General features: G+C 35.2%; 1 protein-coding gene across 1 annotated transcript in view; it reads right to left on the minus strand.

Moving 5' to 3' along the window:
* The window catches only part of LOC131425206 (uncharacterized), a 37,321-nt gene extending 9,654 nt beyond the window's left edge, over positions 1-27,667 (minus strand). The window contains exons 1-2 of the mRNA XM_058586885.1: positions 27,570-27,667; positions 26,753-27,186 (exon numbers count right to left, since the gene is read on the minus strand). Of these exons, the coding sequence (XP_058442868.1) occupies positions 26,753-26,791 (39 nt within the window). The 5' untranslated portion in view covers positions 26,792-27,186; positions 27,570-27,667. The remainder of the gene's footprint in view (positions 1-26,752; positions 27,187-27,569) is intronic.
* Between the last annotated feature and the right edge of the window lie 278 nt (positions 27,668-27,945).

The raw sequence follows: 27,945 nt of genomic DNA on the forward strand, positions 1-27,945 counted from the left end.
ATCTGGATTATTCACTGTCACGTCCACGTATGGTTACAAACAAATTCGCCTGTCCTGACGCGCATGTAGGTTTGCGGAATCGATTTCCTACATTTGACATGGCAAAACATGTCCCTTACATAGTATGGTGGTGGTACAAAAATATCTTCAATTGATCGATACTGTTCCTTCACTGTGTTTTCATTCATTCAATTTTGGAACTTAAGAGCGTATCATATAGTTTCAACTATAGCAAGTTGGCACCTACAATGTTGTGGGAGTATCAAATGGACACAAGCATCAGTTTCCAGGTGATCACATTATATTTTATCCGCCAGAGGCATGCCGTGAGGCCAACTTCAGAGGTGTACAGAATGCGATCCAGTTCTCTACTCGAGTATGTGGTATGCTATTCTAATGGTTTCGCTTCAAGAAACCAATAATTACAAGCTGTCGACCGGTAGTCGGTAATGAAAATCACTTGAAAGTGGTAAAGCGGTGAGGCGTTCAGAAGACCGATAGAGGGGCCCTGCCCACAGAATCGTATGTAGTTCAAAGTGATACGATAAGATCCGCTTTCGACACGATTCATATTGAGGGTGTGAAGCTGGTTTTAGAGTAGAAAGATGAGGTCTACCGGTTAAAATAATTGGAATGAGGCTTCCATCCGGTTAAAAATTCACATGGCAAACTGCATTCCTACCGATGTACATGAGTTATGATAGTTAATAAAATCAATCACATTCCGAACGCAAAGCCTAAAACAGATGCCATATTTTCGAACCTTGACCAAAAAGAATTATTCTCGTATAATGAGAATAAACTGTCAAAAAGTCAAGTTCCGAACTAAAATCTAATAGCAAGGCTTGGAATTTTACTGTATGTAGAACGTGTGTAATTAGAACCATCAATTGAACAAAGTTTGTAAGAAACATCATGTGAAATGTGTCGATATAGATCATGAGTAAAATAATGCTTATGAAAAACTACAAATAGTCAAAATGTTTAGCAGCCCCAAAACTTTACGCTTTAATATAATTAAGCCACTTTCGGTTTCGGAGATATAATGGTATAAGTGACGTCACAGTCGAGCAATTAACTATTATATTGCCATAGAAGAATCGTGCCAAAAACCAAAATACTATCTATACTTTATGTTTCGTCTTCGACTCGTCAGTACATAACAGTTTATGTTGAACTGTTATGTAACCTAGCAGCTCAACATAAACCGCTAGGCAGACATAAAGTTTCTGCTACTTACAGAACACATTTTTTATTTGCACCGAAGTGCAACCGAAGTTCAACATAAACTGTTATGTACTGACGAGTCGAAGACGAAACATAAAGTATAGAAATCGGTTATGTGCCCAATGCACAAAATAGGATAACCCCTAAATGACCATCACCTGAATCGGCCAGTTTAAGTCGAAACTCGTTTACGTTCGGCACGACAGTAAAGACGTTGCACTTCGGTGCAAATAAAAAAAGTGTTCTGTAAGTAGCAGAAACTTTATGTCTGCCTAGCGGTTTATGTTGAGCTGCTAGGTTACATAACAGTTCAATATAAACTGTTATGTACTGACGAGTCGAAGACGAAACATAAAGTATAGAAATCGGTTATGTGCCCAATGCACAAAATAGGATAACCCCTAAATGACCAAAATACTATGTTAAAGAGTATTGTATTCATTCTTTTAATCACTCAGAAATTATTTTTTTGAGAGTTGTGTCTAATTTTGATTCCAAGCGTCATTTCATCATGCTTTGTCATATCAAATATATAAAAATCTCCGTGAATAGTTGATAGTTCTTACAATCTACGGCTCATTTGATTGGTATTACGATATGATATTGTGACAAATATTGTCAAAAAACTTCTAATTTTAAAATAAAAGTTTGTATAACTCGAAAAATAAAGACCACTTCTCTAAGATTCACGACACAACACTAGGGCGATTAAAATTGGGTTTTGAATATTTTCAAATATACAGTCTTGCTCATTGAGAATTCATTGCATTCCATTTTAATTTTACATTTTACATGCATTTCTAAGACAAAACAAGAAAACCGCGTAGTTCCGGAAATTCGCTTAATAAAAAATCGCCTATCTTCGGAAATTCGCATAAAATAGCAGCGTAAAAAGACCTCAGTGTATTTACAGCAAACCAAAGGGACCCTGTCAGAGTGAAAACTGAGCAGATTTCTCGCTTGTACTCTGACAGGGTCCCCTTGATTTGCTGTTCCTGTATCCTTCCCGCTCTTGGTTTGCAAATTTCAGTCACCAGGAAGGGGGCGTTTTGGCCAGCAGAGGCGCTTTATAATACTTTACCGGCGTTTTATACGGCGGCTCGAAATTTTTAACGTTCATAACCCTGTAATTCTGGAACCGGAAGTCGGACCCAAGTGTAATGCAAGAAGTCGGTATGGAGTCAAAAGACCTTTCATTTAAACTTAAGTTTAAGAAATAGGACAAGCCATCGCTGAGAAAAGTGAGTGAGTTCCATTTTAGAGTTTGTGATCAATATTTCTGGTGCTACCGGAACCGGAAGTCGGGGTTTGGTATATACGGTTCGTTTGACCATTTCCGAGAAAAGTGAGTGCAAAAAAGTGTTACATATGTACATACACACACATTCACTCACATATACAGAAAATTTGCATATTCGATGTACTCATTCAAATGGTATATTAGCAAAGTCTTGGCATTACATTCCTTTTGTGGAATTTGGCCTTTCTGTTCCTCAGACTTTGTAGCCGATTCTTAGCGTACAGAACCGCATGGCTGGTACTACGATTCTACTCACACGGCTCAAAAGCAGTCATTGTATAAACTTTCTATATGAAAAAAAAATAAAATAGAACTCACACGTTTTTAAAGAATAGTACCCGAACAAAATATTTTGATACCCTGATGTTAAATTGTTATTTTATCTTTTCCGTATTTTTTAGTGCAAGACAATTGAGGATCCGAAAACCTGTTCGTACATGCTTTAATTTCGATTTTTATCGCCAATCTTCAGAATACCTTGCTAAATTAAACCAGTTTGAACTGCGCGTGTCAGCCGTCAGTAGCTTCTTCGGTGAGAATTCCATGGCATTAAAAAATCGTCCACTCATCGTTTCAATTTAACACCCTTAACTGAATCAATATTTCATCTTTTTTTCTCAAATCGAGGTACGTCACAACGTCACATATTTCCTCTCCAATAGCATATAAAACAACTCCGTCATCGAAGGTCAGCGTTGGCAGAAACGGTGCAGTAGTGCTTAGCGAATATGTATCTTGTTATTATGGGGTGGCAGCAAAAAGGATGCAGTAAGTGGGACGGGCGCAATAAGTGATCAGTAACAAACAGTAATCAACGAGGCGGTATCTTCGAAACTAGTAATGTGTCAATTCTTCAATCAGGGCTAAAATTATTATTAGATATCACCCATTTTTTTAACATGACTGATTCTGCTCTTACGATGTTTATTAAGAAAAATAAATATCGTTTCCATAATCTTGAATTTGTTATCATTATTTATAGCTGCAATTTACAACCCTCTGTGGAATTGTGTCCCCGTCCCCACCGTCGAGTTGCGGTTTTCTCTGGCAGGCTAGTCTACCGTGGCAACATTGACACGCACTGCTTTAAGAGCAGGAAAATGGCCAAAGCAATCAACGCTCTAGTTTTAGTACAAAAACATATTCTCAAACAAGACAGACAAAACGACAAAACTAGCTTCGATTCTGAACACGCAATGCACCATTTTTTGCAATCTATAGCCGCCTTTGCTGCTGGAATGCAAAAGCCGGCCAAACGTTAATTTGATGATGCGCCGAGAAAACGGCATTGAACGACCTTGGAAGGCCGTGGAATTAATAACCGCGCTGCTTTTCGCGATTCACGTCGTCCCGTACTCAGATAGGCGAGTAAATCCAAGTTACTGACATGCATCAATCGCTCTACCTTCACTATGGACATGGTGCTCGATTATATTGTTTTTCATGAAGGTACCACATCGCGTGGGCCTCGTGGAATCTTACTCGTTTTACTTGCTGAGATACTTTGCGGTGAATAGAAGTGTTATTGTTCGGTAATTTAAATTCCATGATGTCAGATATATAATGTATTCGATCCACTTGTGTTTGAGAACGTAGTTTAACCAACAACTAGATTTTTGCAAAAAAAAATGTATAAATTGGAAGTGTATTGTCCGATAAGACCGAATATAGAGTATTGATTTTTTTCTGTAAAAACTTACTATGTTAGTCACACAAAGAAATTTCTTCGCAAAATCCTTCTACTAGCTATAGCAATTACGAACCTCACCATAAAATTTGTTCTTTTTATTTTGTTTCAATTTTTGTTTTTGCCTGTCTCTATAGAAAGGTATTAGAATTGCTGGAAAAACCGACTATCGAACGGAGCCTCGGCGACCCACACAGAAATCTGGAAATTAATGACTAATTAAAATTTTTTTTTGTTGTCTAGGCATGTCTTCTACGCTGAAAACTCCATTCTTAAAACGTCAAAACCATTCCCTACATGATTTATCAGTTGGATCATTATCACCATAAACATCCACAAGCATTCGATGCGCTTCACCTGCACTTTTGTTTTTTTTTTTTCAATTAAAACAGAAAACTAAAACTTCCCGCAAATGCTACTTAGTTAACATAAAACTGCTCATTATTAAGCCATCGTCCAAGTACAATGCGCGCGGGTGGTTTTAGGAAATTTTCGATGGAAATTTTGAAAAATTGTACAAAACTAAAAACATACAGACCTTTGATATACTTTTATCTATCTACAGGGTAAAAATGGCTGGAAAATGCGGAGGATTCTCCGAGTCTTATCAAAATTGTTAATTAACATTGACAAGGATTCTAAGCTAACGGCGATCGCTGGCATCAAGGTTACTTCTCTTCTGGTCCTGACGGCTTACCAGAAGTGATCTTGAAAAAATGCTCGACTAATGTAATCGTTTCCACTAACAACTAATCTTGTTAGTTAGTGAATATATAAAACTACTTTGGGACCACCAGTTTTCGGTTTCCGCTTCCGAAAGCACCGATAATAGTGAAGAAAAGCTCCAAAAACGGGACTCACTTCGATTTCTCAGCAACGGTTAAGCCGATTTTCACGAATCATAATTCAAACTAGAGCTCTCATTGTCTTTGAATATACTTTGCAATTTCATCCAGATCCTACTTCCGGTTCCGAGATTATAGGGCGATGAGTGTCAAAAAATTTAAATCGTCATTCAAAATGACGATGCAAAACTGGTACGCGTCAGGGCGTGCAGGGTTGTCACATTTAAATCTATATTTTTCAGGTGAAAAATATGTAAATTTGTAAAACTTTTATTCAATTTGTACCTACTTGTTAGTGTTATTACAAAATCATGATAACGATGATTTTCTGTAAAAGTACGCTTATTGCCTTTCTCATATAGAAAGTTTATGCAATTACTTGAAAAATTAACTAGTCAATTACTTGAAAAAACAAACTAGTCGGCTATACTGGTTCCAAGTTCCCGGTTCCAGAAGTACGGGAAATAATGGTCAAAAGTCTAAAACGAGACTCGTTAAATTTTCTCAGAGATGATTTGATCGATGTCCAGGCTCAAATAAAAGTTCCTTTGGCCTCATAGGGTGCTGTTTAATTTTATCCGGGTCCGACTTCCGGTTCCAGAACTATAAAGTAAAGTGCGTTTAATCATTTAGTGCGACGATGCAAGATAAAGAAAAATTCCTATTAACTTGACATAACTGTTTACAAATTGAAAAGGTTATGTTAGTTCATACCCAGAGAAAGTTTCTTATTTTATTCAAGATTGAAAAAACATTTCTTCACAAAATCTTCTAGTGATATTTTTGAAAATATAAGTGATATGAGAAAGGAACCATTGCAGAATTTTACCACTATTCCCGGGACCTCCGGAACCGGGAACTGGGAACCGGTAAAGCTGAAATCGGTTCGTTTAACCAACAACTAACCTAATCATTTTGAGCCAAACTTAGAATCATTTTGCTTTTTATTAAATATAATGAATAGGTATAGCATTCGCTCAAATTTTGGAAAATTTTTCCGAGGCCCGGAGAACCGAGTGTCAAATACCAATCGACTCAGCTCGACGAACTTAGCAAACGTCTGTCTGTCACAATTGGCCTTGTAAGCAAAATATGTTCCGAGATTAAAATTTTACACGAGCTCTCCAACAAGCCATAGATTGTTAAAATTCATCCATTTTTAACGGAGATATCGATAGTTTTGTGTATGCGACTTTTCCCCTATTCCACACGGAGAACCCGCAGATCACAAAATTACAATATTGCGATTGTTGTTTCATGCCCTGGTTGTTTCAACTAAAATGTTGTTGATTTAACTAACATATCTGTTGATTTTGTCATAACCCTTCAGGTAACCGAAATTGTTGTATTCAAATGCTGTTACTTGGCGGAGAACGAAGACAGCAAAACGCAGAACAAAAAACCTCTTCATTTCACCAGAAGCGTTTCATATTGAAAATTTTCAATGGTAAATGAACGTCATTTATGTTAGTTACGTAGTGATCGTTTTATGTAAGTGAAAGAATGTAGAAGAATATATCAGTTAATTTTAAAACAAGTTTTCCATGTGTTAAATAGATTTTCCAACAGTATAAATGTCATTAAATTTCTGTTATAACTTATAAAACCGATACACTGAAGAAGGATGCAAATAGCATTCCGAAATACGTATCTGTATTATAACGTTTAATACACTTTCGGAAAAATAGTGACTGTGAAAATAGTGACTCTGTGAGAGTGTAATGACGTGATATAGTGGAATTCAACGGTACAACAACAGTACTATTAGTGAGTATAAATGTTTTAATTTCATCTGAGAGTAATGTATTCTAGAACAGTTCATGTCAATGTTATTAAAACCGCTTAACGCTTAAAAATGTGCTGCTAAAGTGAAGTGGTACTATTTGTTTTTTCTTGAAAGTGTATCTGTAGCATTAGGTTTACCAGTGAGCCATTCTGCAAGTGAAGGAAAAATTTCCTAATTCCCTGTGACCATTTTTCTGGTGAGTTCCCTTTTGAGAATTGTAATTTTTTGGGTCATTTCTATATCCTTTGTGAATTTAGTGATAAAGATATAAGCAGTTAATTAGGTAAAATTTCGTTGTTCAAGCAGTGATCGATTAGCTGCCCCCAGAAGAGGCTAACAGTAAAAAATATTAATTGCAATTGGCGTCTTAAGTTCAAATAATTGAATAATTGGTTGAAACAACTGAGACATTTTTTTGCTTTCATGCATACAAGTAACTTTTCTGGGATTGTGTCTTTGCTCAATTGCACGAGTGACACCTCATTGAAACGTTTCATTGTTCGCTCAGGGTGTTTGGCATTGCTCAACTGAAACGTTTCAATGCTTGTTTGTGATGCGATTCTTTGTTGGGTGTCGTTGCTAAGCTGCCAGCACGATAAATCAAAAATGACAGATTAGTTAAAACAACAGTCGATTAGTTGTACCAAATTTTAACCAATCAAAATCAGAAAAACAACTAATATTTTAGTTGTTTTGCGATCGCTGGCTTTTCCGTGCAGTGCACAGTGGTCCCAATTACACTAAAACGCGTTTTTTGTTTGCGCTTCAGAGTTTGATTTTGGAGCCTAAATGCCTTCAGAAGTATTTCAGATTGGAATTTTCTATCTTCCCTTTCTGATTTAAATCGAACCTTTGTAATCCACCTAGAAGTGAGGTTAAAATTATTATTTGCCTATATTGCGTGATAGAAAATTCATGTCTTCGGAGAATTATTATTACAAGAAAACATACCGTACCCATGAACTCTTTAAAATGGATTGGTGTCGAAATATGCAGTGTTGTTTATCGGAGGACCCAAAATATAGTTTTGATTTTTTTTATAATTATAAAAATTAGGTTCAGAAGTTGCTCAAACTTTGGAAAACGAACTGAATTTGAAGATGTGTGAATGTATGTATGTGTGTCTATTCTTCATATTCCATTTCATTACCATATCCCAATAGTTGAAGTCTTGAACGAAAGACGATAAAATAACGCTATTTTCAATACAATGATTTACACACACAATTTCCAATACAATGATTTATGAGTGATTGAAAGATTGATCAAAAAATTCTTTAGCATAATGTTTTGGCTTGATTGGTTTTTAGCACTTTTTTTCTTTTTTGATCACTTTTTTCGGTACTTTCGGAACCGGAAACGAAGATTTGCTATACCCTAAATCAATGCATTTGGACTAACTAAACCTGTTCAATTGAAAGTATTATGATTGATTATGATCGATTTTTCAGATTCAAGAACAAAAATGCGTTCCTGAACAAATGAATTATTTCTACTTATCAGCCTGTAATTAGGATTGTAAGACCGTTTACCTAAGTTTATAAAAATTGGTTGAGCGGTCCCTGAGAAAATCGACTGTACATTTTTGTTACATGCACACGTTGTTACAAACAAACACATACATACACAGACATTGTACGTACTCGATACACTGAGACGAAATGGTTTCTCCAGCAATTCTATTACCTTTCTATATAGAAAGGCTAAAATGAAACATTAAAATTATCTAGAGACTGAATTTTCTGGTTCACCGGGAAAGGAAATTGCATCGAAACTTACGGTTAATTTTGGTTGTATATAGACATTGGCACCACTACACTACCAACGCATGGTTGGTTCGAAAACAATTAAGAAAACCTACTGTGATGACGGTCTCCGCTTGATGAACAAATTTATGTTTTCAACGGAGTTTCATTTCACTTACGAAAATGTACTTAATTGATTGTATAATGTTCAATGTTAATCCATTAAATCAATACTCTAGGGTGCTGCATTTATTGACACTGTCTTCGAAGAGTTTTCCAGTTTTAAATTTTTAAGAAAATGAAGTACAAGATTAGATCAAGTTCAAAGTTTTTAGTGTTTAATAGTAATGACAATAAATAACAGTTCTAACATCAATATCTTCAGCCCAACAAATATCAATCTGCCCATTATTCTAAAAAAAATAATGTCTCAATTTCATACCCATTGTACATCACTTGTAACAAGTTTCAACTCGTCCCCTGAAGGCTTCTGCGTCTGATGACTTGCATCATCGAACAGACTGCGAACCCGTTCAAGACAAACAAAGTCGGAAGACGGCCAACAAATTGAGTTGTCGATCGCTCATATCTCATTTTCCGTACTTTGAGCGTTGAAGAACTTTGCTGAGAAGCATCTTCAGCAGCTTATTGGTGCAGAGTGCAATCATCTTGTCAATGTTTGATATGAAGCAACACCGAGCTACACTGCCTGAGAGAGTGTTATCTTCAATTGAATCGATTAACCCGCCAGTAGAATCGATCAACTTAGCGCGATACTTCCATGTGAAATAATGATTAGCAACTGACTGCCACCAAGTAGTAGGTTACCTGCTGCTGACAGAATTTCAAAAAGGTTTGAGACAGCATGGACTGACAATAAGTTATGTCGGCTAGGCCGGTGCTTGCTTACAAATGAAGAAATCTGATAAGTGGTAGATGTTTCCAGCACAAGCTAAGAAAACGGGGTCTAGTTCAGTGGTACGGATTGAGGAAAAAATGCTGCAGCAAACTGAAATATAATCTTTGAGGTGAACTGCAATTTTTAGATTCCTTAATGATATAAGTCAATGTCTCGGGACTGTGCTCATACCAGTACATTACGTATTACATATTTTCGTTTCCTCTCGTTGATTTAGCGACAATCACTAGGTTCACCAGCCCGCAACTGGAAGGAACAATAGATATCCTTCTAATCATTAAACATTCTGCAGTCTTTTTCACACCCAAGATCGAATAACTACTGAAATGATTTTTCAAGATGTTTTTCCGTACACCAGAATAAAAATTGTAAACAGGATAAACTTTTTTTTTAGTATTAATTCACCAAAATTTTAAAAAGTAAAAAAACTGAAAATTGATTTTTATATCTGTGTATACAGAGGTAGAATGGAGCATTTGTTCCACATGCTTACCAGTATGGGATATTCAATAGTTTAGGTTCAACAATATAAAGTATTTTAACCCGACCTGATGTTTGTATACGAACGCTCTTTAATGTGATAACTTATAATCATGATTGGGATAATCAACATTAATATATAATCCTAGAGAAAATCAATTAGATCGAATCAAAACAATCTTGAAACAGAATTATAAATTACAAGAATAAGTCATGAGTGCACGTTTGATAACAATGGCACATAGAGAAACTTTTGTAACTTTTGAACCGTATATGTAAAAATCTGTTTTAGTTCACCTAGTGGTGAATTGATGCCTTGCTCATATTATTCACTCTTTCTTATACATTACAACGGGATTCGGTAAAATACTACAAATTATTGAAATATTAGAAAACTGCATCAAATGTCATCGGTCAATTCAGTACTAGCATTTAGTTGCATCACCGAACGCAATCTATCGTTTCGTTCTAACGTAACAATCAATTGTGTGAGAAGCTACCTGGCTGTGAACTGCGGCTCACGGGTTAGAGGGTAAAATAAGAACGGTTGTTTTATACTGCCCGACGTTTCTACCACCGGTTATGGTTATTTATAAGGGAAATAACTTATCGTTTCTCGTCTGAAATTCGTATGCCCATGAATGGTTATTTACATAATAAAACTTCTTCTACCACTAGTATTTCTATACAAACGCCTATTTTATCACTATGCAATATCTGACGTCACTTACAAAGATGAAGTGATTTGCCAAGAACGAAGAATGAAAAGATATTTCCCTTAAACAACACCATAATTAGGGGAAAAAGCCTCTGGCAGTATAAAACAGGCGTTCTTATTAAATAAACCGCTAAAGTCGAATACATCATTATCGCTAATTACATATACGGTATCTCTATCATACTATGGAAAACAGTTTTGAAAACATCTTTTGTATAATACTACTATATTTACACTAAATTTGAAGGAAAATTCGATTCAATAATATACATTCACTAGTTAAATAATTTTTATACTTCTCGATTTTAACTAATCCTACATAACGACTAAATCCTATCCAGAAAAATGTAAAACACTCCATTTTTTCCCTACAGACAAAACATTTTGAAGTATACGAATGAAAATCTATATAATAACGAAATGGATACTATTTTCACACACACAAGAATGCCTTTGAACTTGGTGACTGTTTATATAGATGTTGTTTTTTGCTTCATAATGAATCATAACGGATCTCGAAATGTTTCATTGTTTCAAATTTACAATTTCAAGCATCATATATTATTCATACTCCTTACGCCAACCTTCGATATACGGAAAAAATTCATTACCGTTGCCGTGACTTTTCAGTTGATCTTCTCATGAAATCATGACAATTATTTATGATTTTATCATCAAAATAAACTAATCAACTAAAATCATGAGTAACAACGCTTCTCTTATGAAAATTCATTTTGATCTGAATTAAAACGGCTTATAATGAAAATATTGACAAGATTTTAATATAAAATATGTTTCTATGAATATAAATTTGCTGTTTTCACTCTTTCACTTTTTGCATAGCATTTCGAATCACTCAGAATATGTTGAAATCGTTCGTAAAAACATCGTTCCGCGTATCATTTCATATCATATTTAAGAACCTTTCATATTTGAAGACTTAGCGCCTGAAATCATATTGCCCAAATAATATAATTTAGGCCATTATAATAGAATCACGCCTGAATTTGTATCCATCAGCCAAATGGTTTATGATCCGAGAACTTCTAATTCTGATATATTATCGTAACATGCTCAACACTCTCTTTCCGAAATTATAACTTATTTTGCTCATTTATAGAATTGAAATTCTACCTGTCATGATTTGTTCAGAACCTCTCTTATCCATGTTTTGAATTTAATTTGCCAATTGCAAGTTAGTTCAATTACTTGTGCATCCACCAATTATATATTTCCATAATTGGCCTGATTACAATTGAGAATCAAAAATTGCAACTACCAATCCCTACATAAGATTAGGTATAATCATAATAATAACAGCTCTTAACTACAATGCCAAATATTGCTAACCAGCACGAAAAACTAAATCATGACGTATCCGTCATTTCAAAGTTTCAGGTGTAACTATGTCTGGAGTGTGTGTAAACTTCAGTGGTACCCAATTGATTTATCGAAACGAACGCCAGCAATAACAGGCGTTTGTGCCTCTCTAGAACTCTAATTAAGGCACGACCTTGATCTGATTTTGCCTTTTACTTTACTACGGGCCACACAAGCAAGGTTCTGGTCACCAGCGCCCTTACTAAGTAGCTACGTTCAGTGATATTGACCGAAGAATATGTTTATAGAATGCAATGAATTGTCCACATATGGCACTTACCGTAATGCTAGCAGAGGATTATGTGCAGGAATATTCGATTACTAATCAAATCAGAACAAATACGTCCAACAAATGAAATATTTCTATTTCAATAGCAGTCAAGAACAAATTTTGATAGGATTTCATTGGGAATTTGCGAGTTGTGATATATAATTTTACATTAATTTTTAAATCTTGCTGAATGTTCATTCCATACTATTTATATCAATTTCCCACCAGATCCAGCTACTTCAAATATGCACATAAAAATCCCATTAAATTGATCAATCAATTGCGATCATTCGCAGGCGTCACTATCAAGTGTAAATGAGACTGGTCTCAAGGCAACTTTTACGCAAAGCACCCTTCGATAGACTTCAAGCTAATGGTTTCTGTTTCGTCATCTATTTCTGATAAGCGAATATCAATCAATGTACAACACTTAGCAATCGAACCTGATGGAGCCAGATCGGAAAACGATGGCCACAGTCAGCGGACAATCACGTGATCAGGTTCTGCCACTCAGGACCTATGTAAATCGGTAAAACAAGTTCAGACCTTAGTAACTGAAGAAGTTTTGTAGTTATACCATGTAGTAAATGAACACCGGAATCCAACTTGTGTGAATTCTAATAAAGTGAACGACTGGCGCGGGGTTTGCAGCAAAAAGTTTACAACATTTAATGCAGTCTACCATTAGAGTTATTCCAGAAACGGGTGGCAAGTCAACAGTCACATACTCACTATATTTGATGAAACTTTGCACACGTTTTCAGTATGACCAAACATTTGCACAAATGTAGAAACCGACTCGACTCAACAATGATTTTTGAAATAGGTGGGTGTGTTTCAGCATGTACTTTTTTCGATTCATTGTAATTCAAAAAATGTAAATTGTACACAAGTGGTGTGTTAGAAGAAGTAGCATAAAATAAATTGGACACTCTAGAAACAATATACATAGATAAAAAGTTTAATAAGAATGTTCTTTCGATAAGGTTTTGTTAATCTCTTCATTTTCATAACGAAAGTAATGTCAAATGCTGCTTTCTCATCAAAAAAATCCTTAGAGTCAGTATGACCGCAGTACTAGCCATGCAATGATTCTGTACACTATGAATCGGCTGCAAAGTCTGTTGAAACAGAAAGACCAAATTCCACAAAAGGAATATAATATCAAGACTTTGCTTTTTCTTCAAAGATGTTCAAAACAAATATACTTTGTTATTTAAGCCTCAATAGAAAAAATAACTGCGTACATCGAATAGCTAACTCTATTTTCACAAAGACAATATCAAATTGATTAACGGTCCTTCGTGTTTACACCGGCAACCGGATAGTAAATGGTAAAAGACCTTTATCACTACTTTCCGACATACCAGAGACTTGGGCGATTCGCATTGTTCAGATCCTAAGCCCGACTCCTCTGGTAGAAGCTAAAAGTTAAGTTACTAAAAGATTTCTGCTTGCTTAAATGACCCTCTGTTACGTCTATCTTTTTCCGTTCTATATATTCACATCCTTGCTCTCTCTTGAGTACTATCATTCTATAATGTTCATTTTCTGTTTCTACAAAAATGGTTTCTGGTTAGGTGAATATCAAAGAAAAAAGAAATATTGACTTAGTCGTCAAAAAGAAAGAGTAAATAAGACAAACATCTTGAAAACGTCATTGCATTATACATTGGAAGTTTGTTCATATGTGTCGAAATTATGAAGTTTGACTAGCAAGTGCGAAATCTTATTGTGAGAGACTGTGAAAAAGAATTTTCAAATAGAAAATTCCAGAAAAGTTCAAAACAAGTATTCAGCTGCCTGGCGTAGCAAGCGAGATTCACTGGAGCCCACGCCACTACGGATAAGACAAGTACACCAGAACTGTCGTGAATACAACGTATCTAGAGAAGAAACACTACGCCTCTCATCACGAATAGTGATAGACGGTAACGATATCGAGGTGGTTGACGAGTTCGTGTATTTGGGTTAAGCCGAGGGTGACCGCCAATAATGATGCCAGCAGAGAAATTCAGAAGCGTATTTTGGCAGGAAATCGTGCGTACTTTGGACTCAGAAAACCCTTAGTGTTTCCGCGCCCTTAGTGTTTCCGAAAGAAAGGTGGTGAGGACCATCTAGGGCGGAGTGCAGATGGAAGACGGAACGTGGAGACGGCGTATGAATCACGAATTGCAACAGCTGCTAGGAGAACCACCCATCGTACGGAAAGCTGAAATCGGACGTCTATGATGGGCTGAGCATGTCATAAGAATGTCAGACGACAGCCTAGTAAAAATAGTTCTTGAATCTAATCCGACTGTGACAAGCAAGGTGGATCGACCAAGTGGAGAGCGATTCACGAATGAGTGGCGGGCGACGAGCAGCCATGGACCGAGTTATGTGGAGACTGCTGTAGCTGTTAGGTAAGGTAAGGTAAGTAGGGGCGCCATCAAAGTAAACTTATTTCTAAACAAATCTGTTAGAACAGTGCGACAACGTTCGCAGGAACACGAATTCAAAAACAAATTTGCTGTGTCGCGGTCTTTTATCAGCAAACGAAACTAAATAAAACGACTAGAGTTCGTAAAAAACATGCGGATAAACCTATTGCTTTCTGGAAAAAGAATCTCGGTTCTGATGAGAGTAAAAAACATGGTGTGGGGTTTTTTGTGTGATCTGAAGTTAATCTGTAATCGATAGGATTATGAAAGCTGATTAGTACAAGAATGCCATTTCAGCAGTCGTTTGTGCAAATAAAGTTTGTACAAAGTGCAAATCAATAATCAGAAACATTGATTGATTGACAACATAAAACGAAATTATGATTTCATTGTTCAAAATTGGTACTACGTATTTCATTCCAAGTAGGGGGAGTCGGTCTAAGCCGGCCACCCTAAGCAATCGGTTTATTTTTTAATGTCAGAAAGCTGAAATTACAATTCCATCCATATATGTACTTCGGTTGAAAAAAAGGTTTGTTTTTTCATCAACCAATGCACTTCAAACAGAATTGTTTATAAATGTGGTGGGTAAACCAGCGCGGATAAAACCGCCACCCACTGGGGGTGGAACCGACTTCCGATATATTACTGTAGGAACAGTTCTGATACATTCAATATAATAATAAAATTAAATGGTATTAACTATGAATTACGGGTTTCTTTTAGTTGCGTGTACCACTTACAATTCACTTTTGGCATCTGTTGAAAGGCTCTCGTCTTACCCCAAATGGAGAATGGCGGAATTACCCCAACAATGAAGATAATCAATCAGTAAATTTCAAACGTTTTGTTTTCAAATTCAATTTTCTAGGAATCCTTGTATCGGGAAATTTTGCAGGCAGATATACCAAATGATTTGAAATGGGATTCAATTATTACTTCAGTGCTATACAGTTAACATTTTCACAGAAAAACAACATCCATTCTTCCGTGACGATGCTCGTTTATTTTTAACTTAACTTGACATATGATAGGTTACAAAAAGTTCAATGTGGTTTGAAATTTAAAAAAATGAATGATGTATGTTGTAAATGCAAAGGAAAAATCCCCTTCTTAATCCACCTATTGGTGTGATAATGCCTTTCTCTTTCTTCAAAACAGTCTCATACAAATATTTTTTATATTTTTATCAAATAATTTGCGACACTAATTTGGGCTCATTTTTGACACCATTGATTCAGATTGATTCGAGTAGTTCACAAAAGCAATAAGAATTGCATGAAACGTCGAGATTTAGTGTCATCTCGAAATTTTTTTTTTTTAAACGACTTTCTGGGACTAATATAAAAAGTTTTTTAAGTCTCGAAAAGTCTTCCATGTCTAAATATATCGAGAACGGCTGCTTCTAGGAAAAAGGTCATTATCAGCAAGTATTGTTTTTAATCTGTAGAATGTTGGTAAACTGTTTTAGCTGTAACTTCGTCATTTTACAATTCACACTAACCAAATTTGCACTCAATTGTGGGCTGTTAAAGGGATTTTTATTTTTAATTTAGTATTTCGATTGGTTTTTTAATTCTTGAAAAAGTGTTCATCTTTTTTCAACAGTGTATTAGTGTATTATTTTTAAGCTCAATCGATTTTCTACAACTTCTTATTCGACATTATTTTTGTACAAATTACAGTTTCCGAGTTACCACCATTCTAAGAAACTGAAATAAATGTTTTTGTCATACTGAAAACGTGTACAAAGTTTCATCCGAATCGGAGAATGTGAGTTCTGATGACTTGCTAATCATTTCTGGAATTACTCATATGGATTTAATGCATCCATAACACAAATGGTGGTTGCAAATATGCACAAGTAAAATGACTCAATGAATGAGATAAACGAATATTAATCCTGAGAATTTTCTTGTTTCACTTCACTTGATAGCTTTCATTTAAACAATATATATTGGAAATAAAAAAAACAACGTATCACTCTAATAATTTTCTTCGATTTAACACCACAAACAACACGTTCGCTGGTTCCGCGACCAAAGAAAACGTATGACATTTATTCATCATTCTTGAGTCTGCCAATAGATCACTGGCTTCTCAGTCTCAATTAGTTCTGACTGACGAACGTTCTCAGCTTCAATTACGATGATGAAGTCATAAACACAAGACAGCAAGAGTTTACTCGTACTGCAGCATTGGACATATCTGGTCATCTATTCTAATTGAAACAAATAGTGGCGTATTGACACAGCAATGCATTAACGTTAGCACTTCAGGTTAGAAGATCAAGTCAAGCTTCAAAGATCGCCGCTTAAAAGTACCACTGAATAGAACAGTAATCGATTAAAGATCGCGGAACAGTGAAATTCTCGTTCGCAAGTTGTTAACTCCAGCAACAGTGACCACACGCTCATTCAGTCCTTCACTTGCCAATTAGCCGAAGGTGACTGATCTTTGATCAAGGGATTTTCTCCTGATGGGGAAGCAGTAATGTGAAGTTCAAAGCGATGGCTAAGGTTATTGTATGTTGAATAGGAGCTGATCTAACAAATGATACATGATTCTTACTACGATGACAGACCAAATGAGAATTAGTAAGACGTTTTTATGATGTACAGTCATCACAGGCTCGACTTCATATTTTCAAATAACGTATAAAATACAGTGATTTGAAAAATGGAAATTGTCTAAGTTATGATATACTCTATACTCTATACTGTTACGAAACCAGGAACCATACTCGCATATTACATTTTAATTCTAATTTCTTTACATTACTGTTGATTTTCATGGTATGAATTTGATGAAAATACTTTGCGTTGGGGCGCCTTTTCAAAATTATTTTTGATTGTATCTCTTGTTGTATTTAATGCAACAACATAGATTTTGCTCGCTGCCTACGGAAACAGTATCAAGATAAAAATTAAACGGTGAATAGTTCAGCATTAACAGTTTTTTAGAACGTTATGAATCGAGGACGGTTGTAAAGTGATGAACAGTTCAACTTGACAAGTATAAAATATGAAACTTGGTTGTAGTTTAATCGTGGCTAAAACAAACGAATTCAATCAAAAAGCCATAAACAGAACAAAATAAACAATTCTAACTAATAAGACAAATGGTACCAAATACAAGCGAAAAGATACCATTTGATAAAATTATTATAAATGTAAATCGAAAAGTAAAGCAAATAGTATAAATACAAATTTAAGGGGAGCTAATACTGTAAACGGCGGTTTTCGCTCCTTGATTTCGAGCGCAGACTTCAAAAAAACTATGGGTTGCTTAATCTTGAAATTTCATGTAGATGGTTAATATTCTTTATTAGAGACTGCTACAGTATTAATTTTATGTAAAACTATCGTGTCATTCCCAAAATATGAATACTCAAAGTGGACCATAAAATTTACGTTGAAGCAAATGGATTCTGCAGGCTGTTTATTATGTTGCTTATTATTTGAAGATGGAACTATGAGATCGATTGTACTTAACAAACAACAACTAATACTTATGTTAATCAGTTATTGTACTATATCTTGATTCCTTCAATCTAATAGCAATCAAAAACCAAGTATCACCAGGACAGCATGCGTTGGTCTTTGTTTGCTATTCATATCTACCCGATTTCGCTGTTATGACGAAGAGTCGTCATCAACTCAGTCATTTACATTTATCTCTACCCAATGAGAAATGAGTGAAAAGAAAGAAAGCTGAATGAAACAGTGATAAACTTAAAAAATAAAACTGTCACTACAACATGCACTAAAATTGATTATTTCGGTTGCCCATTATTGGTTTATTGATGCCGATACTATTTGAACCAGACATGGAACACCCTAGTTGCAGTTGAGATTTGAGATATACATTGGCTATCATTGTAAATGGTTTCTTAGCACTTTCCGTTCAGGATTTCTATCCTTTTGTTGTTCAACAATTGTTTTTTACAAGCTCTTTCGGTGCTTCTGGAAACGAAAACCAGAGACCTGAATAGCAGAAATAAATTTTCAGAGAAAACAACTTACAAGATCTGCAAATTAGGGAAAACAGTTTACAAAATCGGAAAATAACGCAATAACTAGTTTTAAAAAGGTTCGCTCCTTCTTACATCATCACATATTTAAACACATCCCACAAATTGGCAGTTTTACACTCTCCACAACAATTCATTAGACTATTAGACATTTCCTTTGGTTGTGAAAATCGGTTCAGTCATCTCTGAAAAAGTACATTTTCGTGACATTCTTTCACATATAGCCCTGTTATTCCGGAACCGGAAGTCAAATACAGATAGCTATGGGATGGGTTATGGGATCACACTCCTTTCATTTGAATTAAAAATTATGAAAATCAGTGAAGTCATCTCTAGATAACCAAGTGCACATTTTTACCCCGGTGAATGACTAAATAATTGAAACCGGGGTAAAATAAACGATATAATAATAATAATAATGCACATTTTAGTACATACGCACATGTACATGTACTGAAATTGTTTGACCTTGATGAACTGAGTTGAATATCCCTCTGAGCCTCGGATCAAAAGTGGTTATCAAAAACGCTTTTTGTATGCGAAAGGAAAAAAAATCTACAAAAGTTATGTAACTTGTTATTTGTTTAATTAATTTACACAGCATTCCAATAGACAAACATGATTTTACTTCAGATATTTGGCAATATTTCTGATGTTGAATACACGATATACACTGAAGTCTTTTTTTATGCGAATTTACGTACCGCATAAAAAAAACCGCATAAAAAAACCGCATAACTCTGAAAATTCGCATAAAAAAAACCGCATAACTCTGAAAATTCGCATAAAAAAAACCGCATAACTCTGAAACTTCGCATAAAAAAAGACCGCAGAAGGGCTAACCGCATAACTCTGAAAATTCGCATAAAAAAAACCGCGTAACTCTGAAACTTCGCATAAAAAAAAACCGCATAACTCTGAAAATTCGCATAAAAAAAGTCGCGTAAAAAAAAACCGCATAAAAAAAGACCGCATAAAAAAAGACCTCAGTGTACTCGCACAATACTTTTCATACAAATATGAATTCCAAATCCGAATGTAACGGTGTTCAATTCATCCAGTATACCAAAGCGACAAATTCTATTAAGACTGGCACCAATTTCTTGTTCTGGCTAGTTTTAATCACAAAACACGAATCTAGATTTTTATTAAGGAGTAAGTAGCACTGTTACACCGATATGTGAATGAAAACATGTTTTTCTCATTAAGATTAAGGTTACCCACACGTTCACAGATCAACAGTGGAATTTATATTCTTTGCAACTTAGAAGATAATACATTCCTGTCTATGTTATATCAATTGTTATTGGGATAACGCGCTAGAAACAAGCATCGCGTGTTTTGGATGTGTATCAGACCGGCACAAATAAACTGCTAAACCGGATGGAAACGGATTCCATAAACCACATTTCGAACTAAGGCGAATTTAGTTATTGCTGTGTTTTGCTTCAAATTTTTAAGGCCTAAGGCAGGCCAATTTGTCGTATATAATACCGTCCAGACCTATGATAATTCTTAGTGTCAGTCGGATCGTAGCACTAGCCGTACAGCACCCTTTTTCATAACATTTTAGCACGATTCGTCTTTGGCGAATATAATCGTTTGAATATGACATTTTTTTTTTTTATATATAACTATTTATTGGAATATGAGTTAAAATTAAATTATTAAGATTTAAATTGGGTGTTCAGCCACAAGTGGTGACTTTTCAGCCCTGTTATATATATATGATTTGGTTATTACCATGAAGACATCATTTGCTTCCGCAATTCTGAGATTTTTGTGTAGGGAAAATTCTAAACCTACTTGTATTGTGTAATGGGGAAAAGGAACTTATATACTAACTTACTAACTAATACAGAGAGCGAATCGATTCAATTGAAGATTGCATCGATTTTTGTCGGAATTTGCTTATAATATTATGTGACATTACATCTAATGGTTCTATATTTGTGAGTCTGTGTAACTCATTTGTACTAAACCAGGGAGGACGCTTCAGAATCATTTTCAGAATTTTATTCTGAATCCTTTGAAGCGTTTTCTTCCTGGTGGAACAACAGCTTGACCAAATTGGTACCGCATAAAGCATGGCTGGTCTGAAAATTTGTTTATAAATTAACAATTTGTTTTTTAGACAGAGCTTAGAATTTCTGTTTATAAGAGGATATAAACATTTAATATATTTATTACACTTTGCCTGGATTCCTTCAATGTGATCCTTGAAAGTGAGTTTTTTGTCATACGTTAAACCTAAGTATTTAGCTTGATCAGACCATGTCAATTCCAAGCCATTCAATTTGAGAATGTGATTATTATTTGGTTTAAGATAAGAAGCTCTTGGCTTGTGAGGAAAGATAATTAATTGCGTTTTTGCTGCATTTGGTTTAATTTTCCATTTTGACAAATAATCACTGAAAATATTTAAACTTCTTTGTAGGCGACTGCAGATCACTCTTAGATTTCTACCTGTGGCTAACAGACTTGTGTCGTCACAGAATAGCGATTTCTGACAACCAACGGGTAGATTTGGAAGATCAGAAGTGAAAATATTATACAAGATTGGAGCTACACTCGAACCCTGCGGAACACCGGCTCGTACGGGTAGCAATTCAGATTTACAATTCTGATAGCTAACCTGAAGAGTACGATCAGTTAAATAATTTTGAATCATTTTGATCAAATAAATAGGAAACTGGAAATCAGACATTTTTGCTATTAAACCTTTGTGCCAAACACTGTCGAATGCTTTTTCTATGTCTAGAAGAGCAACTCCAGTGGATAACCCAGAAGATTTATTTGATTTTATCATGTTCGTTACTCTGACAAGTTGATGAGTAGTTGAATGTTCATGACGAAATCCAAACTGCTCTGGTAAAAAATTGAATTCTCATTTATATGAGTCATCATTCTTAACAAGATAATTTTTTCAAAAAGTTTACTGATAGAAGAAAGTAAGCTAATTGGGCGATAACTTGATGTTTCTGCTGGGTTTTTATCAGGTTTTAGGATAGGAATTACTTTAGCGTTTTTCCATCTTTTTGGGAAGTAAGCTAATGAAAAACACTTGTTGAAAATTTTAACCAGGAGTCTCAAGGCAACATCGGGAAGATTTTTAATAAGAATATTAAAAATTCCATCATTACCAGGAGCCTTCATGTTTTTGAGTTTCCTAATAATTGATTTAATTTCATCAAAATTCGTCTCAATAATGTCATCGTGTGATAACACTTGGGTTGAAATATGATCATACTTCAGTGAGACTTCATTTTCAATAGGACTCACAACGTTTAAATTAAAATTGTGGACACTCTCGAACTGCTGAGCTAGCTTTTGAGCTTTTTCACCATTTGTAAGAAGTATTTGATTTCCTTCCTTGAGAGCAGGAATTGGTTTCTGAGGTTTCTTAAGAACCTTAGAAAGTTTCCAGAAAGTTTTAGAATATGGTTTAATTTGTTCAACTTCTTTAGCGAAATTTTCATTTCGCAAAAGAGTAAATCTATGTTTAATTTCTTTTTGTAAATCCTTAACTATGTTTTTCATAGCAGGATCACGAGAACGTTGATATTGTCGTCGACGAACATTCTTCAACCGAATGAGCAGTTGAAGATTGTCATCGATGATAGGAGAATTTAATTTAGTTTGAGCTTTGGGAACTGAAAGATTTCTAGCTTCGATAATATAATGATTCAAATTATCAATTGCTGTGTCGATGTCCGCAGAATTTTCTAAAATAGTTTCATGATCCACATGATTTTCAATGTGAGATCTGTAATCCAACCAATTAGCTCTATGATAGTTGAAAATAGAACTAATTGGATTAATTATAGCTTCGTTGGAAAGTCTGAATGTTACAGGAAGATGATCTGAGTCAAAATCAGCATGAGTAATCGGTTCACTACAAATGTGACTTTGATCTGTTAGAACCAGATCAATTGTAGACGGGTTTTTCACGGAAGAGAAACAAGTAGGATTACTGGGATGAAGAACTGTAAAGTAACCAGCTGAGAGTTGATTATGAAGTATTTTACCATTACTGTTATTTTGCCTACAATTCCACTGGACATGCTTAGCATTTAAGTCCCCTATTACGAAAAATTTCGATCGATATCTTGTAAGTTTTTGCAAATCGCCTTTAAAGAAATTTAATTGTTCGCCGGTGCATTGGAATGGCAAATATGCTCCAGCGATGAAATAAATTCCATGAATGGTTTCAACTTCGATTCCCAAGCTTTCAATAACTTTAGTATTGAAAGAAGGTAAAATTCGATGTTTAATTTGCCGTTGGACAAAAATGGCAACTCCACCACCAATTCCAGTAAACCTGTCAAATCGATGAACCACATAATGTGGATTACTTTTCAATTTTACATTTGGTTTAAGAAAAGTTTCTGTCACAATGGCAATATGAATTTTGTGAACTTTGAGAAAATTATAAAATTCATCTTCACTCGATTTCAAAGATCGAGCATTCCAATTTAAAATATTCAAATAATTATTTAACATCACTGTTAAATTTTAAATTCATTATAATATTATTTGCAAATTTCCATCCGATTTGAAATGCTTCAAAAAGTGATGAAGTCGAATTCATTTGGATGATCATTTGAAAAAGTTGATCTTGTAGGTAGATCATTTTATTTTCAGTTATATCGCCTAAATCGACTTCATTTAAAGAAGCGAATGGCATTGAAGGAATATTTGTAGGTAGACTGCCATTAGAAGAAGATGATTTGGCCGGTCGACCTATTAATAAATTGTTTTCGTTAGAAGAAGAACTGCAAGGCGGTCCTGTGTTTTGATTATTTACATTAGAAGAAATAGGAGATAGATTTCTACCTAACATACCAGCATAACTGACATTAGAAGAAGATGATGACGAGGTCGATCTACCTGTCAATAAATTGTTTTCGTTAGAAGACGAATTGGCAGGTGCCTTAGAAGAATTTTCAGGTATGTTCTGTAAATTTAAGGTCGTTGATTTGACTTGTTGTCTAAGCGAACGAGCGTTTAAAATTTTTTCCCTGACAGGACATTTCAAATAATTGGATTTATGATTTCCATTGCAATTTGAACATGAAAATTTATCAGTGGTTTCATTCATTGGACAAACGTCTTTCGAATGCGATTTACCACAATTCAAACACCGTATATCCATATGACAATTTTTGGTTCCATGGCCGAAGCCTTGGCAACGACGACATTGCGTTAAGTTTGCAATACGATTATGCCGTTTATAATGTTCCCAATGAATTTTAATGTGGGAAATGAAACGTACTTTTTCTAAAGTTTTCAAATTGTTTACATCACTTCGATTGAAGTGTATTAGGTAAAGTTCATGGGAAATTCCAGAGCGTGGTTTAGAAGTACCATTCGCTCTTTTTTTCATAAGTATTACTTGGGAAGGGGCAAAACCAAGCAATTCTTTTATTTCATTTTTAATTTCATCAATACTTTGATCATTTGATAATCCTTTCAAGACAGCCTTGAAGGGTCTGTCTGATTTTATATCATATGAATAAAATTTATGAAGTTTTTCGGACAAATATCGAATAAGACGTTCGTAATCTTCCAATCCATCCACCAAGACTCGACATTCTCCTCTTCGTCCGATTTGAAATGAGACTTTTACTTCCGGGAGAAAAGTAGAAAGCTCAGTACGGAATGCTTTGAAGTCGGAAATCATCACCGTCACTGGTGGCATAGATTGATGTTTCTTCCCAGAACGACAAGCGTCCATTTTGGGAATTTTTGAAGAATTTTCTTCTATGTCGCTACAATCGGATTCAGGAAGAATCTCGTAAATATTGTTAGACGGCATAGGATCAACGGAAGGGAAATCCGTCTTTTATTTTTACATTCAGATTCTATAAGATCGTGAATGTTATTAGAAAAATGTTGAATAACGGATTGTGATTTATTCCGTATTGAATTATTTTTAGCCTTAGGCTTGTTGCCTTTCCGGTTGGACGCAGGCATTTTTGAAATTAATGAAATTTTAAATTAAATTAACTAGGCTAAATTAGTCTTCGATTAGACTCCTAGCTAGCCTTAAAAAAGGCTGATTAATTTCTTAGTCACTCTAATATCACTCTTTGTATCACTTAGTCACTCTAATATCACTCTTTGTATCACTTAGTCACTTAGTTAGTGATTCAGGTAGCCTTGAAAAAGACTGAAGCCTTGAATCAATGAAACTCTAGGTAGCCAGAAAAAATTCCAGGAGCCAAGAGCTATACGCGTGCGGTGCGAACGACTGTTCAACACCGACTGGTTTGAATATGACATAGTATGATATAAGAAAGGTGGCAGTATCTTCGAATACCAAAACATTTTTATAACTGGATCGATTGAAACTCCATCAATTGTTGGAAGAACAGAATATCATAGCTCCAATTCTGTTTTCACACGCAGTTCTAGCACGTTTTTTCGAGAAAACATTTTTAGTGACCGCACCAAGCTACTGACACACAGATGGCGCTATCATTGTCAAATTCATATGACGATCGTGAAGTATCATTTAATTGAGGCTACACAAAACCCAAAACAATTTCGTATGAACTCTATAAGCTCAACAATGACAGTCGATGGAAAACAACTACGGATTGATAATTCAGAGCAGTGTTTGGCCATGTTTAAAAGTAATAAATCAAATTTTTGAGACGATATGTAACACAGGATGAAACATGGATCCATCACGTCACTTTGCAATCAAACTATCATCACTTCAGCCAGATAACTACGTCCGAAGCGATCAAAAGCACATCAGTCAGCTGAGAAGGGTAAGGCTTGAGTATTTTGGGATGACGATGGTATAATCTTCATCAACTATCTCCAAGGAAAAAACAATCGCTATGGATACTGTATAGCGTTATTTAAAAAAACACTGTTCCACCTAGACAATGCACCGATTCCCAAGTCGACGGTAATGATGCTTAAAATGAACGAATTACACTTCGAATTACTTCCTCATCCACCGTAAAGTCTAGATCTGGTCCTCGGCTACTACTGGCTATTCGTCGAATTTCTTTAGAGAAGTTAGAGTTAGAGAAGTTAAGCGTTGGAATGATGGTATTTCTCTTGAAGGAGATTATTAGTGTTTTTTCTTAGATAACATTAAAAGAATTTCCGAAATTACACGAATTCTTTTCCAAGGTTTCTTGAAGATTGTCTGTGCAACGTTTATTTTAAATGACACGGATATATTTTTCCCATTTCAATTATATACGGTATATATTCATCGAGTGAAAACAGATAAGGACGTATTGTTCAATTTTTGATAATATGCTTAGTGTTCGCCAAATCTTTTGGAAAGTGTAGAAAATACTCCCCCACTAATTGTTTCTATAGCAATCAATAAATCACAAATAAAATTTATGAAGGACGTAAAACAAAAAAATTGATATCGGAATTACTATTGTTGAGACTTTTTGATTTTAAAAACGTAATTTTTTAAATATTTTGTTCAAAAAATTTCTTCACGATTGTTCACCACTAAAATTTAAATCAATCCAATTTAGCTTACAGTTACACTTTCAATAAAAGATAAAAATAATTAAAGGAAAAACTGTCTTATTAAAAACATTCTCTAAATTTATTCTAAACTTACCAAAATTTAAAAATTGATTTTAATTATTCTTTCGGATAATAACTGGTTCAAATCCCAAACAAGACTAATAATGACTACTAAATGTTGCAACTACCATTCCTTAATACATCATTGATCGTCAATTTATATAGAAAATTGAATTCATGATACACTAGACGAACATAACACCAAATGCTTAAATTGTACAGATCGCATCTTCAGAAATGCAACTTGACCAACCGGTTTCCCGACGATCTGGCATTTGGCGCATTGGCTGATAGCCTTCGGTGCGGCATCTTCAAGAAACCTATCTGAATAAAACCGACAAAAGAAAGATCCATAGTTCAACTTACCATTAAGAAATAAACGACCAAATTAACAATTTGTTCCATCCTATTAAGATGTGAAGATATTTTGCAAGTGCCAACTACAAAATAAGCAATTTACTCTCGATCTCTGAGGCTCTCTCCTCTAGGACAGTAGGATGACCGTCAGCACAAGCTATGAAGCCTCTTGCGTACCGCTTAAAACATTTTCCTTCACGGTTCAGATTGGGCACTATGCACGGATCAGCTGAAGTTTTATTTTCCTATCTTCCTTCTTCTATGCTTCTTTCTGAAGCGAAGGACTAGGGAAGATTGTCAGTTAAATTAATTTTCCTTTGAGCGATCCAGAAAATGAGAGCCGTCGTAAGTGTTCTTAAACTTGCAATCTTCAAAAAATCGACCTAAAATCACTGAGCGCACTAACATAGGATTCCTTTTCCTTGCGTTCCATTTTAGACAACCTAATTATTGGATTAGACAAACCTCGATCAAAAAATGTTGAAAAAATCGATTCGCGTTGTTCACTAGCAGACGACCTTCTTTTCACATTTATCCTAGTCCCTGGGTTTGAGCAAACAGTTTTCGGTTGACTAACTTTCACATAACACATCAATCTACATCAAGAAGCGCAGGGATAAATTGCCCTTCACTTTTACCACCTCGACTTCTGTTAGGCAGTTCGTTTTTCTACGGTCGTTTGAGTCACCACCAACAGAAAGAAATAAAGTTTCCAAAAAGAGTGCGAAAAGATTTCTTCTTTTTTTAAATTCCAAACGTTCTTCTCAAACTGAATTTATTCTCACTGTTGGGGCACTTGCTTGATTGTTATGCACTCAGCCCGAACCTAAGCTATTTCCGTGACATCGGTCAGGACTAGAGCAGGAGAAGCGTGTGGCTGCGTGCTTGGAGGATCCGAAGCATCTATTCTGTAACACGGACGGCTTTGCACTGACAAATGGTATGTGAAACAGAACTTAAATTGGCACGATATACATATTTTTCTATACTCTCTGTGGTTCTCAAGCGCGTGCTCACCACTGTGCACTACATTCAAGTTCTCGGCTCCAAGGAATCGGAACCAAATAGACCAGCCGAGATTGAGAGAGGGTGTCTTAGAATAGTCAGCGCCTGTATAGTTCGAGTTGCGAGTGTAACCCTAGGATTGTTCTTGTTGCCGGGCATTTTACCAGTAAGCGTTCGCTTGGAATTCAATTGTACAT

This window comes from Malaya genurostris, chromosome 1, assembly GCF_030247185.1.
Source record: "Malaya genurostris strain Urasoe2022 chromosome 1, Malgen_1.1, whole genome shotgun sequence".
Classification (NCBI taxonomy): Eukaryota; Metazoa; Arthropoda; class Insecta; order Diptera; family Culicidae; genus Malaya; species Malaya genurostris.